General features: G+C 38.5%; 1 protein-coding gene across 1 annotated transcript in view; it reads left to right on the top strand.

The window, feature by feature from the left end:
• LOC119418750 overlaps positions 1-7,092 on the top strand; it is a 31,451-nt gene extending 24,359 nt beyond the window's left edge. Inside the window, exons 6-9 of the mRNA XM_037686086.1 lie at positions 274-315; positions 1,258-1,287; positions 1,373-1,450; positions 6,998-7,092. Coding sequence (XP_037542014.1) covers positions 274-315; positions 1,258-1,287; positions 1,373-1,441 — 141 coding nt within the window. The 3' untranslated portion in view covers positions 1,442-1,450; positions 6,998-7,092. The remainder of the gene's footprint in view (positions 1-273; positions 316-1,257; positions 1,288-1,372; positions 1,451-6,997) is intronic.
• The last annotated feature ends 10,195 nt before the right edge of the window (positions 7,093-17,287 follow it).

The following is a 17,287-nucleotide window of genomic DNA, read 5'->3' as shown; positions in this document are numbered from 1 at the left end:
CAAAAAAACGAAGTCCAGATGACATGATTCAACCTTTTTTGTTGTTAATAATTAATAAGCTTTCGTATGATCTATAAACCTTTTGTGATGGTGTTTTAAAGTGGCAAAAATTCACTTTGGTATATTTCTCTAAACTGAGGCTATTAGAAAAGCTACAACAGGTCAAAAATCATAAATGAAATAGAAAAAAAATGTGGAATACGTCATTATCAGAAAAGATACTTTTGTAGAATTCTGATGGAAATCCATTTCACCTCTTTCCTTCTCTTGCAGGGCCTCTTTATTTTGATAACAGGATGCCTTGCAGAGCAGAAGGTAGGTTGGTAATTTTAAAAGTGGACAGTAAGTCAATAACTTGTTGAAAAACAGCATTCGTTGTAACACATAATTGTACTGGGTTCTGAAAATATTAGCAATGCCTTTGTTGTTAAGTGTTTACTACATATCTGGTACATCAACAAGTTTTCTTTTATTTTTAGTTCAGTTAGGGATGTAACAGTACATTCATAGTCTACACTGAACAATGCTTGATTCAGAAAAACACTCAGGGTTAAAAACCTGTTAAAGTCAAATCAGCTGTGTAGGAGAAGCTCTGTGCTGCAGCTGGTAAACAAACAGGGGATGTGAAAGTTGTAAGTATGGCAAGTAGTTGTATTATGTAATTGACATGTTAAAAAGTACTCTTGAGCCATTTGTATATTTATTCAATGTCCCTGATCTCAAGCATAATTTTTTACTCCAGTTCTCAGCTAGTTTTGATTGTTTCACATTTCATTTATTTTATATTTTTTAATTGAGAGAGGTGTTACTTTTTATTTGCATGTAGTCTAGATTAAATCAATTAAATAAAAATTACTTGATTTTTAATTTATTTCATTGTATTATTTTTTTTTTTTTAAAGAACGTTTCAAAGTTTATCAAACCTTTTGTTTATTAAATGTGTTCCTGTTCAGATGGGATGAAAAAAATACTGCAAACTATTTTTATTTATAGTAGTAAGTCTTGATTGTTAGACCCTCCCAATAACAAGGGTGGGATTTTTCTGTCCCTGCTTCAGGGAAACATTTTGCCAAGTTAATAATAATAATAATAATAATAATAATAATAATAATAAATAACATTTGGTATTTGATTCCTTTTTCCTGTTATACCAAACCCATACCAGTGTCATACCATGACACAGGCATACCGTTACACCCCTATTGTTGACCATCTCTTATTTTTGGTTTGTTTTTAACCCTATTGTGTTATTTCCAGGTCAGAGATGAATTGTTTAGGATCATAATGGTAAGTACTTTAATGAGAACTCTCCAGAATTTAATCGTAAAACGATGGAAACATGCAGAATAATTTATTGTGCATCTACTTTCAGGTAAAAGTAGGACGAGAAACCGATAGCATGCAGAAACTGACGTCAACGACTTACACAAAAGACAAATGATGAGAAAAGGTCAGTTCTACCGTAGCATTAAAAAATTATCTGCGTCAATTGATTGTTTCTTTCCCTCTGAAATGACACATGGTCCTATCAGTCATTAAATTTCTGACATGAAACTGTTATTTAATACATTTAAAAAACAATATATAGCTACTGTCTGGACTGTAGCATCAGCTTTTTAACATAAACTCAGGTCAAATTGACTCTCTTGTTGTCAAACTCAATTTCTCAGAATTGAAAAGTTGGTGCAACAGCTGAAGAAAAATGGACAGCAAATGGGTGACAAAAGTAACTAATACATCCATTGTTTCCTAAATGATCAAGATGTCATCATGGTCTTTAATAAGATGGTAACCCATGCAATGTTCAGGTGCAAATAACTACAACAACTAATTAGCTGACCCATGACGATTTGGCTTAACATTGGCTTTACGGGCATTTAACAACAAAACTTGTGTAGATGTCAAATGTTTCTTTCAGATGATGCCAAATAAAACGTTAAGACGGTACAGAAGATTTCAAGGTCTCCATTCTAATAGAAATTTCTATTTGCACTCGGAAGTTGACATTTTCAAGTTTCTAGAATAAATATGTACTTGGAATGCCCCATGAATTCACAATATTACCCTAGAAAGTCAAAGATTTCTTTTCAACCTCCACCTGAAAATCCAACATATGTGCCCTGCACATCTAAAGTTAGTAGGTGCAGTAACCAACTAAACATTTTCTCTTCTGTTGATACATTTTTAAAATAAATCAGTCATACGGCATACAGTCTAATCACTGACATGTTGCTATATTGTTTGAATGCATAAAACACAGAATATATAAGTGGGGTAGCAGGGTGACTCAGTTGGTACAGCTGCCGCCTCTCAGCGAACATCGCCCTGGTTCAAATCCTGGTTGGGGGGTCTTTCTGGGTGGAGTTTGCATGTTCTCTCCGTGCTGCGTGGGTTTTCTCCGGGTACTCCGGTTTACTCCCACAGACCAAAAACATGCATGTTAGGCTGATTCTCTGATACTCTAAATTGTCCCTAGTTGTGAGAGAGAGAGTGAATGGTTGTTTGTCTCATTTGTCTCTATAGCCCCTTTTCCACAGCTCCTCTTCAGCCCGGTTCGGCTCAGTTCGGTACGGTTTTGAGCACTGTTCCACTGTCATTTTTTTGTGGAACCGGACCCTTTTTTGGTCCCTTCTTCTCTGGGGTTCCAAGCGAGCCAAGCCGACACCAAAACGTGACAGAACACTGTTGGTCACAGATTGATCACGGGGCGGAGTCACTAGAGGGGTTTGAGATTTTTTCTAAACACTCAATCCGCCATTTACAATTACCGGTCTTAGAACTTGAGGAGCGATTGGACCTATTTTAAAGATTTAAAAAATAATAATAATGATAACACCGTGGTCTAATGCTGAAGTGCGGGCGTATTTTGTGCTTGGTGATGTATTTAGTGCTTGGTGGTGGAGCTCCTTCTAGCTCAGAGCGAGCTAGATGGAGCTCCGGCCGTGCAGGGCGTCATCTCCCCTCCTCTGAGCTCTGCCGGTCACCACAAAATATCCTCCATGCTGCCGACTTGGGGCTCAGGATCCCGGCCTTGTGTGCTCTGTGGGCTCCGAGCTCCGCTGGTCACGCCGGAGGATCATACGAGCTGCTGACTTGCAGAAGGCTGTTGCCCGGACCCCGGTCTCAAGTGATCATGAAGGCCAAACCCCAATCCAGGCAGACGGGCTGACCGGGATGGGTCTGGGGCTGAGGCTGAGGCTGAAAACAATTTTTAAAACATTTTATGTAAAATAATATAATTTTTTTTTTTTTTTTATCAGTGAAGATAAAAAATGTGCCAGCTTTATCATGAAATCCTGTTTTTATTTTAATGACTTTATTAAATAATTTCTTAAAGTTAACTCAGCTGAAAAATCATAAAGACACAAAATTATCGAATCGCTCAGGAATATTTCCCTCAAACATATTTAAAGAAAAAATACAGCCTTTAGTTCAAACTTTATTTTAACCCACAGATGTACAAATCACAAAACAAGCATTAAACTTTAAATCAAAACTAAAATAAAATAATCTGTATACAAGAAACAAAATCATACATCTAAATCGAACAATAAAAGTAAACACGAGGTAAATACATCAAATGATGAAGAAAAATAAAATTTTAATTACGGATGCCAACATTTTTCAGTCAGGTCATCTGGAAAGTTTCTTTTTTTGTGCTGAAACGTTTCGCCTTCGATCCGGAAGGTTTCATCATTCAAGGAAGCACACAACAAAACTGATTCTTCCCCCAACAGCTTACTCCAAAGTGGAACAAACCAGTTTTGCTTGTGATAAGATGGTCTCTTTGGTACGCCCCCTCCTCCATTGCCGGCCCTTTTCCTTGTTGACAGTTGTGTCAAACTGGTTGAAAACAACAAGGTCCATGCTCAATAAACCAGGTATATAATCCAACATTTTTCAGTCAGGTCATCTGGACAGTTTCTTTTTTCGCCTTCGATCCGGAAGGCTTCCGGATCGAAGGCGAAACGTTTCAGCACAAAAAAAAAAAAAACTGTCCAGATGACCTAACTGAAAACTGTTGGATTGTATACCTGGATTATTGAGCATGGACTTTGTTGTTAATTATATATGTTTTTTGTAGAATCTGGTTCATCAGAGATTCAATTCAATTCACGTTATTTATGTAGCACCAAGTCACAACAGAAGTTATCTCAGGACACTGAACAGAAATATTCATATATAAAAATAATAATTTAACATTATTTATCTGAGGAGCAGAATGCTTTGAGTTTAACTCACTGCAGAACTCTCACTTTTAATGGTGAACTAAAGTTCATTAAAAGTTTATTAGCAGGATTTATTTATATATACATTGTTTAATTTGATAATTTTAATAATCTGTATTCTTTTTGATTTACCAGAAACTTCAAAATAAATTGTCACCCTGTAAATGAAACCTGATTCAAGATTAAATCATGATTATGAGCTAAATCCAGATTTTCCATCTACAGTGTTTGGTAAATAACTAAAGTGTCATAACAAAAGTCAAGATATTTTTAATATATCTTTATTGTCAACATTTATACTGAAATGATACATCGATGGAAGATAACAGCCTCTTTCATTTTTTTGTGGCACACTGTTGCTCCAGAGCTGGACATAAACAGACTGTAGGTCTGCTGCGATCATTTTGCTGGAGAATCACTTGAAACACACACAGCATTACTAAACCGTATTTAATCGACATTTACATACTTTTACTCTCGACTCCCACTATATAGCAGATTTGCATTAGCTTACCCTCACTCATCCTCTAATAATTTCCAACACTACTGTTCTTCTCTAGAGCCTTTTGCCTCACTGCCCGCAGACTTTCCTGGGTCTCTTTGATGTTTGACAAAAAGTCACAGACTGAGCATAATGTTCAATAAAGCAATGAGATCCTCCATTTTGGTTGTGTATTTTTTCAGGGTCTTTTTCTTAATATGTTTAGTGGTGGCTAGTAAATAGCTTAAGGGAGCACTACCGTTACCAGCTAGTAAGGAGAGTTGGATTCTGGACCCTGCCTACAGAACCGGTACTGAACGTGTATATGGAATTGCAACATGGACCGTGCTGAGCCGAGCTGAACTGAGTTAAACTGTCACTATGGAAAAGTCCAATTTGTGTCCATTTGATGGACTAGAGACCTGTCCAGGCTGTCCCCCACCTCTCGCAAAGTGATGGCCGGATATGGGCATCAGTGACCTCCACGACATGAAAAAGGAACAGGCAGGTAATGATAATGGATGGATGGACAGATTGACGGATGATGATTATTATTATTATTAATAACAAGTGAGAAATACTATACTTGCTGTATCCTTCCACCTTAGCTCCTCCCCATTTGCAAAGTTGGCTTGTTTTGCCTCTCCATTTAGAAAGGGTAACTGGCTGATTTTAAAAATATTTTTAAAAAGACCAAAATAAGAAAAGGAATTTGAAATTTGTTTCCTTTAATGAACCGTGACCCTAAAAACCAAGGTAGGTATCAAACTGTAACCTTAGCTTACATATCCAACATTTTTCAGTCAGGTCATCTGGACAGTTTCTTTCTTTTTTTTTGTGCTGAAACGTTTCGCCTTGGGTTTGGAAGGCTTCATCAGTCAAGGAAACACAACAAAATGGATTCTTCCCCCAACAGCTTACTTCAAAGTGGAACAAAAGAGTTTTGCTTGTGATAAGATGATCTCTTTGGTATGCCCCTCCTCCATTGCCGGCCCTCTTCCTTGTTGACAGTTGTGTCAAACTGGTTGAAAACAACAAAGTCCATGCTCAATAATCCAGGTATACAATCCAACATTTTTCAGTCAGGTCATCTGGACAGTTTCTTTTTTTTTTTTTGTGCTGAAACGTTTCAACTGATATCAGTTTTGTTGTGTGATTACTTGACTTATGAAGCCTTCCGGACCCAAGGCGAAACGTTTCAGCACAAAAAAAAAAGAAACTGTCCAGATGACCTGACTGAAAAATGTTGGATTGTATACCTGGATAATTGAGCATGGATTTTGTTCGTAGCTTACATAACACACTTACATATTTCAATAAATCCGTCCATCCAGCCATCCGTCCATCTGTCCGTCCGTCTGTCCATCTGTCCGTCCGTCCATCCATCCATCTTTACCCGCTTCTTCCTTTTTGGGTCACAGGGTCACTGGTGCCCATAGCAGTCACTGTGTGAGAGGTGGGGGATGCCTGGACATGTCTTCGGTTCATCACAGGGACACCTGGACTGGTCTCCAGTCCATCACATGGACACCTGGACATGGCTCCAGTCCATCACAGGGACACCTGGACATGTCTCCAGTCCATCACAGGGACACCTGAACATGTCTCCAGTTCATCACAGGGCCACCTGGACAGGTCTCCAGTTCATCACATGGACACCTGGACATGGCTCCAGTCCATCACAGGGACACCTGGGCATGTTTCCAGTTCATCACAGGGACACCTGGACTGGTCTCCAGTCCATCACAGGGACACCTGGACTGGTCTCCAGCCCATCACAGGGACACCTGGACAGGTCACTAGCCCATCATAAGGACACAGAGATGAACGAGACAAACAACCAGTCTTTCTCTCTCACACACCTAGGGATGATTTAGAGTTACCAATCAGCCTAGCATGCATGTTTTTGGTCTGTGGGGGGAAACCGGAGTACACAGGGAAAACACATGCAGCATGGAGAGAACATGCAAACTCCACGCAGAAAGATCCTCAGCCTCAATATATAAATATTTTAAACAATTCATTTTGTTTCTTTATTTTTTATTGCTTGTTTGCTTCTGTTTCCACGAGGAATCAAAACTTAACGTAAGGCTTTTGTTTTCTTCAACACAGTTCCTCACGGCTGGTGTTCTTGTATCTGTTTAGCTCACATGCTTGTTCCCTTTTGACAAATAAAGACACTGCAGATATTGTGGCACATGAAATGCAATGAGTTTCATAAAATACTTGGTTTTCTATCCCATATAGGTATCAAGTGAAATTAGATTTTTTTTAAAATATTTTTTAGGATGGGAAAATGTACAAATCATCGCTTGGATCTGCAGCTCCTGTTGGATCGGACAAGTTAAAGTTGAAATTTGTGTTGTGTCTTAGACTGCTACAAACATGTAGATGGAGTTTCATAATGAAATAGTGTCTAAAGTTTAGAACAATTATGTTGATGATGAGCAGTACAGCAAAGGTAACTTGCGATGCTTGTCATCCTCAGCCTAGGCTAGCTACATATAAATGACAGCTGTTTCTTTAGGCGTAAAATTTATTTTATTTAAAGATGAAATGTATAGCTTCAAGAAGAGACTTTAAGTATGAACTAAGAAAAATACAATATTTTAAAGTGCTAACTGTACATAGAACAAAATGTATGTTAATCTCAGTTTTCATGTTTTTATTTAAAGAAAACTAAGTTTAAATAGTTTTACTTGAACTACACGCTGCATATTGTGTTTGTATGTGACTGAGATTTGTAGTGAAATAAAGATTTAATGAAAGTTTTAATTTATCTCTTTTTTTATGACACAAAAAACATGTTTTCATGTTTGGCTCAATTCAGTAATCATATTTACAAAACCCCAATTTCCACCTTTTTTATTTGATGTTGTTTTTTGTCTTTTTTAGCGCAAAGTAGCCCAAACTGTGAATGCAGATGATGGCTCATGCTTCTAAAATGCGTTTGTCTCAGTTCCACTGATCACAGTGAAAATGACGATCATCAGAAAAATAGTTCCTGCCGCACCACTGACGAGAGCTCCTAGAATGCCTCTGTCGATGTTCACCTTCTCGCACTTCAGACCAGAGTAGAAGGTGGCCTGGCTGCTTGCACACCTGGGAAGCAGAAGACCGATTTAAACATTGTCTATATGTTCACATGAGTGTTCATTACAGGTGTAACAAGATCTTATAGGATGAGATCTTCCAAGACTAAAATGTTCCAGGATTTTTAGCTGCACTGAAAACTGTCTCACCCCTCACTCCCACACACACACAAAAAAAACAAGTCTCGTGACTGTGACTGGTGAAATTAGAGCAGATGTCCCAGCCCTTCAAGTCATTTGTGAGGCAACAGTTGAAACATCCTGAGAACTGGAGACACGTCCCTCAAGTTGTGTTGTTCAGGTAGCATTCCTTTGCAGCCTCTGTAGCTATGTGTTGAAAGGAAGATTCTCCGTCAAAAGTCTTTGATCAAGCCTTGTGAGAATGAGTTTGACCCTTCTGAGTTAAAAAGTCACACAGCTTTAACGAGGTCAGAAGGTCATGTATAGTTAAAGCTGGGGTGCCCAACACGTTGATCTCAATCTACCAATCGATCTCAAAGGTATTCTAGGTAGATAGCATGGTATTAAAAAATATTTGTCAGTCTATCATCCATCTATAAAATTAGTCTCTTGATTGACAGACAGGGCAGCCAGTCTGAGACCCCGTTTACACAACGTGAAACGTTCGGCCGTTCATTTACAAACAGCCTCAGTCTCTGAAACTGAAGGTTTCTGAATCAGGTCTCAGAGTGGAGATGTTTGGAGGAACCCCCACGGAGGTGTGAAATGCTCCAAGCATAAAGTGGCACATGCTCACTACAAGAGGCTGCAGTCTAAAGTTTTTCTGCTCTAACAACAGTTATAATAAATATAACAACAGTTATAATAAATGTCAGAGAGCAGAGTGTTTTTGTGTTGCTCACCCTTTTTCAGCATGAAGGAGCAAAACTAATAAAATCCAAAGTCCAAAGAGACATTAGTGTATTGTAGAGGGATATGGGGCTGGATATATATTGTAAATGATCAGTTATGAGTTAAGCTCATAAGATATGTGTAGAGGCATTGCATTTCCATGGTCAAATGCTCCTCCTCACCCTGACAACCAGGGTGAGGAGGAGCAGTGAAACGATGTTTCTAGATGCTTAGTCACTACTCTTGTCGGTGTTGAAACGTTGTTTAGTTGATTTTGGTTGTTTCTGAGGTAAGAATGAATCTTGTGTGTAGTAAGTTAGAGACTAAGAAGCCTTTGACCATGCCAACATGCAGTTCATTCACTAAATTGCAATCCTTGCGGAGTCAATGTATATTATTGTACCTTAAGTACCATAATCTACATTGATCTCACAACACTTCAGCCGAACCTACTCGAACAATTCTATTCGGGGGGATAGCTAATTCTTTTTGATAAGTCTCGCCATAGACTTCCAAAACATTTATGGGGAAACCAAACACCCAATCTCAAGTCGTTCGTCTACAAGACAACAGACATTTGAACCAAACTACATTTTGCCATGTAAAGCTAACTTAACCCAAGTTAGAAATGGAAAAGTAGTTTGGAACCCTTTTCTATAGGCTTAAACCCCTGTAGTTACCCCTTTTCAACATGCTCCACCCCTTAACTGGTAGTCGTAGCTGTTCTCAACCATAATAGCTTACACACCAGGTGCATATAGTTTAAGGCCTTATGTAAAATCCCCTTCATAAGCCCACTTTAAACCACATAATTGCATGACACATTGAACCAGAACGGCACGGGCTGGACGTCGCTGGAGACAACCTTCGCTGGAGGCGACCTGCAATCCTGACGTTGGTCTCCACTCTTCATCCGGTGGCCGCTTCTTCAGTTCAATCCAAGGGTACCCCTCTGTATGCTGATTAATCAACACTTCCAATCGTTGTGGATTTACCATTGTGGATTATATGACTTTTTCCAGTGGATTACAGACTCTGTTTCCAAGGGGTTAAAGCATTGCTACAATGGAATTATCGAGACGATATGGAATTATAATCAACACAATGGAATTACCAAGAACATTGTGGGATTACCTTGACTTTTGTTTTCCTTGCTGGATTACTTTTGACTTTTGTTTTCCTTGCTGGATTACTCTTGACTCTTGTTTCCTTGCTGGATTACATCAAGCTTCAAGGACGATCGACGACGTAAGTCCATAGTTGGAATTCATCTCCATGGACAGGTGATGATTTCCAAAGGGGGGACTGTAGTGGACTAGGCCTACGTCGGAACCCAGTCTAAGGTCAAAACTCTTGACCTTTAGAACCTTGTGGGACAGAAGCTGTCATTTCATGTATTTGAATCCATAAATACAGGTTCACCCATCCTGAGACTTTCTTTCTTGAAGATTCAAGTGAAAAGAACACTCTCTTTTTATTATCATTACTATCTTACAAATGTTGATAATCAAGTGTCTTAGTTCAAACCATTTTAGATGTTGCAGTGAACTAATCAATTTTATTAACTGAGTAATGATTTTTATTCTCATGTTAAAAGCTGTTGCAGAGTAATTATGCATTTTTCTGATTTCTGCTTTTGAATGAGCAAGTGTGTGCGTTTACAAGGTTACAGTCAAACGAAAAACAAGTTGTTATGTTAAAACTGTCATGTTTTAGAATCCTCTCAGACGTAAATAGAGATGTTTTGCACCTGTGTCTTAGGCACGCCAAAACAGAACCCTCTCGGTCTGTGAGAACATTTCTGAGCTGTCTCATAACAATTCTCGCTGTCTCTAACCCCTTACGTCACAAAAACACACCCCTTCTGGTCGTTTCTGACCAATGAAAAATCCCAAAAAGTGAACCGGGAAAGAGCCTTTAAAATGTCAGTACTTCCTGGTCTACACAGTCTCACGGAGTTACAGACTCAGAGAGTTGTCGGAGTTCTAAGAGTCTGAGAGCGTAGAGTTCGGTGAGAGTCTACTCAAGTTCTGCTGAGTTCTGATGGAGTGCTGTTGGAGTTCCTGACATGACAACAAAGCTCTTCCGAGTTCCATGGGATTATAACATTTTCCACTGAGGTGAATGTGTGTCGAACAGAGCCTCGCCACTACTTCTGACGGGCAACAGCCATTCTAAGGAGACGCTGGACCGGTAGCGTTAACGGAACACCATATCTGCTGATTATCATCAGAGAGGTAATGGGTCAAGTTTCCTACCAAGCGTACCGAGGCGAGCTGGGCTTCTGATGGAGAGTGTCGGTTCTGGTGACCATTCAATTTCCCTCAAACCCCATCCTTTACTCCCCCTAAACTTCTTTCCATCTTTAAACTTTCCTATGAAGTAGAAATTCTCCCAGATATTTAGAAATGTCTGTGTAAAGTGCTTATTCACATCCGTGTGGGTAAAAGATCATAGTTGTACAGTTTTATAAATGTCAGCAACGGAAAAATCATGGCCGTATGATTTTTCCTGATTGATTGCTTATATTGTTATTTTCATAATTTGCCAAATTAATGTAAATGTTTGATGTTAAATTTGATTCTGTAAATAAATGACCGCATTCATTTTGATGGGTCAAATTTAAATGACGTCTCACTTTGCATTTCCTTAAATTCAATGCACGTTTTATTCAGTCCAGAAAAATGAGGAACTCGCGTTAAATGATGAATATATCCCAGCATCTGTTCATCTACATATGCATTTATTATGCAAATAACCTCGTTGTGTGTGGGCACCACCTCTTTTAGGGGAAAAATACGCCTCTAACCCCACATTAAATGTAAACAAAAACGTGAATTATTTTCTCATGTTTAAAGGGCATCAAATCAGTTAATACACACAAATATGCCAAAATAATCACAAATTTAGTTGATTTTATGTATTTTATTACAAAAATAATAATCTGTGATATATCTGATGAAGATTATGCATAACAAACAAATGAGTAACAAAAAGCTTTGTATCAAAGGTCTACTTTATTATTCAAATCAGTGAAACTTAAAAAGGCAGATTTTTGGACTGGTTCTGTTTGTGGAGTAGTTAAAATTGTGTCTAAAGTGAGCTGTAGTTTGTCTGATAAGATTATTGTGATGTATGATCACCAGAAAGTGCAATGAAGAGTCTCTGTCACCAGAACGAGATGTCAGAATGTTCCACAGCTGCTTAAAATTATACCAGCAAGGTCTGAGATGCTCCGGTGACTGAGAGACTGATTTTTCCCCTAAGTTCACCTATCATCGGTTGGAAGGACGAAGGTCCAGTCACTGGCTCTGAAGTCAGCTGGGATTTACCACTCTGCGGTGGGATGGTTCTGGTTTGGTCAGGTTCTCTCGTCCTGAGACGTCTGCAGGGTTTCTTCTGTATCCTTTGTCCAGTCTCTGTGCAGAAAGGATGCTTCTCTCCTCTCTGAGTTCAGTGCAGAAAACTGGGTTTCTTCAGTTCTGAGCTCCAGAAGCGTGTACCAGAAGTTGAGAAGTAGATGTGCTTGTAGAAGTAGTCGAAGATGAAGAAAAAGAAGTGACTGAACAAAGTAGTGAAACTTACTTAACTGTATGTGTGTTTCAGATTGACTTTAGTCCACCTCTCGGAAGAGGGATGGTCCTAACTTCTGTCATGTTTTATAAAATCTAAAGTCTATTTTCTCTGTCTGCCTTTAAAAGTTACTCTTTCAAAAGAGACAAATAAGACAAATTATTATCTTAAAGAGAGATTACTTAAAAGACACATTTTCATAAATAAACATTCAGTTCTGAAAATAAACCAGAAAATTACATTTTGGGGTTAATAGCAGGCAATGTTTCACCAAAAGGTGTCGCTGTCCATCCCCTGAAAAGTAAATGTCATTAAACAAAGGGTTCTTTAAAATGTTATCTTCATGGGAACGATTCTGGGAGAAGTACTCCTTTTTGATAAAGGTAAAGTCTCAGCAGATGTTTCAACTTCGAGGTCAGTTGAACCAAAACTCATTAAACGATCTGTCCGTTTCATGGGAAATGAGTTCATATTGGCAATGAAGTTAACACAGTGACAGTTTTTTTTATTACACTTTCATTAGTGTCAACTAAGAAGTTAGTGAGCAGAGTTGAACACCTGTAAGGCAAAGTCTGTTTGTTCCCAAGGGAATAGATGCATCTTATTTTAAACAGTTTCAAACACAAAACACATGAATGATGTTTGTTTGAGATGAGGTGAACTCTTTTTCTGTTTAAGCTGAGATTAACTGTTTTCTGAGATGAGATGTTCTTTTTCTGTGGTGTTCCCCTACAGTATTCACCAGTTTGGAATAACTGTCATGCAGATGCTGCATGTGCGATAAATGCAGGTGAGCCCTGCATCAGGGTTGCCAGATAAATTTAAACTGTCTTATTTCCCCCCTCCTTTTCTGTGCACATGTTCATCAAACCCAACACACACCTCATCTTAGAATATCTTTACTTAGCACATATGACAGTTTAGGTCAAAATACTATCGTTTTAAAGCCACAGTACTATAGTTCATCATTTCTTATCTGGCAACCCGACTGACACGGAAACTACAGCATTTTCATGTAAACCAGCTTAGTTTTTGTTTATTACTCCCGATAAACATTAAAAAAACACTAACATCTCCAGAGGTTGTTCTCACGTAAATGGAGCCTTATTGTAAGTAGATCACTTTGACTTGGTCATTTTAAAAGGAGCTCCATGATGAAAAATTGTGGACACCCCTGACTTAAAGCTTCTTTCTAAAGTCTGAATAGACTCGTGAGAAGTCAGACTTTGTTTGAAAGCTAAAATCCTGTCTGATCTCATCCGTGTCTCCTTGCACCGCTTGAGTAATTTAGATGCTTTTGCACAGAATTGTCAGTAAACTGGTTGACAAGTGTAGCAAGTACAAAGTAATTTTAACCCTCCTCACTTGTAACAACAAAAGTTAAAAAAGGGAACTGTGTATATATAAAATCAGAGTCTACTCAAAAAAATTAATAAATGAAGTTTACATGCTCAAAGATGTATTATGACATTTTAGAAACATTTTTGTGTGTATTGAACCTCCCTCACAGAACAGTTTAGTGACACATCTGACAGTTCATATATTGACAGTTTTTATTATGTCAATAAAAGTAAAAATATAAAACCTAATTCTCTATAATCCAAAGCAGCAGTGAAAACAGCACAATCAAATCCAAGAAAATGATCATTGGAAAGATGTTTACATAATTAGTGACGTTTCGTTGTTTGTTAACCTAAAACCATAAACCTGCAGGTAGCTTTTCTTGAACTCTCCACACACACACCTCCATTCAAACACAGGTTAGGGTAGCAGGGGCTGGCAGCACGGGCCTCTCTATGTTTTGGAGTTTCATCGTTCCTTTCCATCTCCAGAATTATTTTCTCATCTGTGAGCTCACTGCTGTGAGGTGCAGGTTTTACAGGGACCTCGGTGTTGATCAGGTGGGTCAAATCTGATGGAAAAATCAGATTAATTAAACAGGATGGATGAAATAAGAAAAGTCCATGTGGGAATGTGTGTGTTTTTCATCCTAACCATTGACATCAGCAGTAATAATGAGGTCGTCATTTTTGAGGAAACTCCGTTTTTGTAGATGGTTGTGGGAAATGAACGTCACCCAGCCAAAGTCTGGACCCGGAAGCACGAGCAGCTTTCATCCCAAACTGCTCCTGATGTGGCTGGTGGTTTGTTCCAGTGGGGCTTAGCATCTGAGGGGTAAAAAACCCTAAATGGACTGTACTTGTACAGCACGTTTCTATCTAATCAAGATACTCAAAGCTCTTTACAATACAATCTGTGCCCTCATTTACCTCCACACACACATTCATACAGCACTCTACTCAGAGACGTAGAGTCAGGGGAGGCAGAGCATCACCTGTCATCATGACAAGTAAAATACTGACAATGATCAGAGAAAACACATTTGACCACTGACTGTTCTATAAAAGTGTTTTATAAAACTGTTTTCTGAATTATTTCAACACTTCAATGGTCAAAATCGTGAACTTTATGCATTACCTGTTCAAACAATGCAGGATGAGGCAGTGTAGTGTTCTGGTTCACCTCTGGGAACGCTGTGTAATTTACAATATATGAAGAAGGTGCCAACATTTTTCAGTCAGGTCATCTGGACAATTTCTTTTTTTTGTGCTGAAACCTTTTTGACTTCGGTCCCGAAAGGCTTCATCAGTCAAGGAGACACACAACAAAATGGATTCTTCCCTCAACAGCTTACTTCAAAGTGGAACAAACCAGTTCTGCTTGTGATAAGATGGTTTCTTTGGTACGCCCCCTCCTCCATTGCCGGCCCTCTTCCTTGTTGACAGTCTTGTCAAACTGGTTGAAAACAACAAAGTCCATGCTCAATAATCCAGGTATACAACCCAACATTTTTCAGTCAGGTGTCAATAGGGGCCACTTAGTGGAAACCAGTCTGTCCCTCAAACAAGTTTGAACATGTCCCTCAAAACATGTTCAGACATGTTCTCAGTTGGGCTGCAGTGGAAAGTACCTAAGTCCAACTCAAGTTAATGGGAAACGGATGTTGGAGAAGGACACACACAAACACACAGGCACATACACACTCAAGCACACACACGCAGACAGAGAGTGGGACGGGAGAGAAAGAGAAGACATTTTCCTAATGAAATTGTTATTCTTTAAATGAAGACACATAAACTGTTGATTACAAACGAATCAAGTAAAATAGTCAAGTTAATATTATGATATGTTGTGATTTTTAAAATGTATTTTGTTTAAAGATTGCATCAGGATGTTGAATGTTTAAGGAGGAGATGAACCATGTTCTCAGAATGTGTTTTTTCACAAATGTCATACGAGTGATCAGTTATGCAAGAAAAGAGTGTTTCACAATAGCAAACCTAAGACACCTTCCAAGCAGAACACAAAACCTAATAAGGCAGACAGAAGAGAAAAACAACTCAACTCAACTCAGACAGTTGAAACAAAGATCAGGGTTAAACTGGACAAAGTAAAGTTACACCCAGATTTTAATATGTATAAGAGTGAGGTAATCATCTCCCATAGACATGCATGAGAATACTGCGCCCAGAGCCCTGTAAAGAGAGAGTTGCGACACTCTTTGAACTCGCCGATACGCGGTCACGTGGTTCATGCAGCTCCCCATAGTTCCAAACAGTTCATCGCTGTCAGTCAGTTTGAGCGGCTGCTGGCGCAACATAACACAAAAATCAACTTTTCTTACTTTACCTGACGTCTTTCAGTAATTATTGAGCAGTAACGAACTGATTACTTAACTGATTACTGATTATTTCACAGACTATGCATTTTATCAAAGCATTTTTAGAAGCAGCTGATACATTTATCATTAAATTTTAGAAGGAAACGAGACTGCAAACACATATTTGTTAGAAAAATAATGTATATGCAATACAATGATCAATATAGCCATGTCAGTGTTTTATAACGTTACACACGTTAAATAAAAGATCAGAGTAACTCCTGTTATAAAGCTGTTTCTGATGTTCTCTGCATGAGAATGCTCCACCTTGTCCTCCATGCAGCACCAGATCTGCTCCAGCTTACCTTAGAACATCTGGATGAATTCTTGATTTCTATAGAAGATATTAATTCAACCTTTATTTAAACAGGTTCGTCCCATTGAGCCACGAGGACTCATTTACAAGAGAGACTGAATATAATTGTTGTATTTGTCGTTTTTTTATGTCAACCAAGAACCTGATAACTGAGTTGATTGTAGCCTGACAACTATTGTAAAATTGTAATTCTTTGATTAAAATGTTAATTTAAATGAAACTGTTTCTAGTTAAAATCATAACAGATGACAAAATAAGTGTTAACTGTGCAAAAATAAATTTCCAAACAATTTATTATAAAATATGTAAAATGTAAAGCAAGCTTTAATAAAGTACTTTTACTGACATTTATACTGTTTATTAATGACATCATCTGAAGTCAGCAGCAGCACCATCATCATCATCACAACAACACAAAGTGAGAGCTGTAAATTTAATCTGCACAAACATTTTCAATCAGGGCTCAAAATGTTGAACTGTCAAAGAAATGTGCAAGAAAATAAACTAATGTCACTCTACAGACACATTTAGAGAGAGGACAGTTCACAGAGACACAGTGAGGACGTGTGAGACTGAGACACAGTGAGGACGAGTGAGACTGAAGGAGGTTCAACCATTTGTTCATGGACCAGAACCAGATGAGAAGAACAGCAGAACTTCCACTGACCAGTGACCTGACCAGTGATCTGACCAGTGACCTGACCAGTGACCTGACCAGTGATCTGACCAGTGATCACACATGTTCTAAATTAAACTTTGGTACGAACAGTGTTAAATAAGACATGTCATATTTTTATTGAACAATAATCTTCATTCTAACAGTGACGTTGTAATTTCAGAGACTGAGGAAGAAACAGAAATGAGGCGAGTGAGATGAAGGAAAGATGAAAATGTGTCCTCAGAGGACGGGGACATGTCAGGATCTGATGATCCAGGATCAACAGGGCCAGGATGGATCAACAGGACCAGGAGGAATGATCAACAGGACCAGGAGGATGGATCAACAGGACCAGGAGGATGGAT

The sequence above is a fragment of the Nematolebias whitei genome, chromosome 12 (assembly GCF_014905685.2).
Source record: "Nematolebias whitei isolate Nwh7 chromosome 12, NemWhi1, whole genome shotgun sequence".
Classification (NCBI taxonomy): domain Eukaryota; kingdom Metazoa; phylum Chordata; class Actinopteri; order Cyprinodontiformes; family Rivulidae; genus Nematolebias; species Nematolebias whitei.
This window is presented reverse-complemented; position numbering and strand designations above follow the sequence as displayed.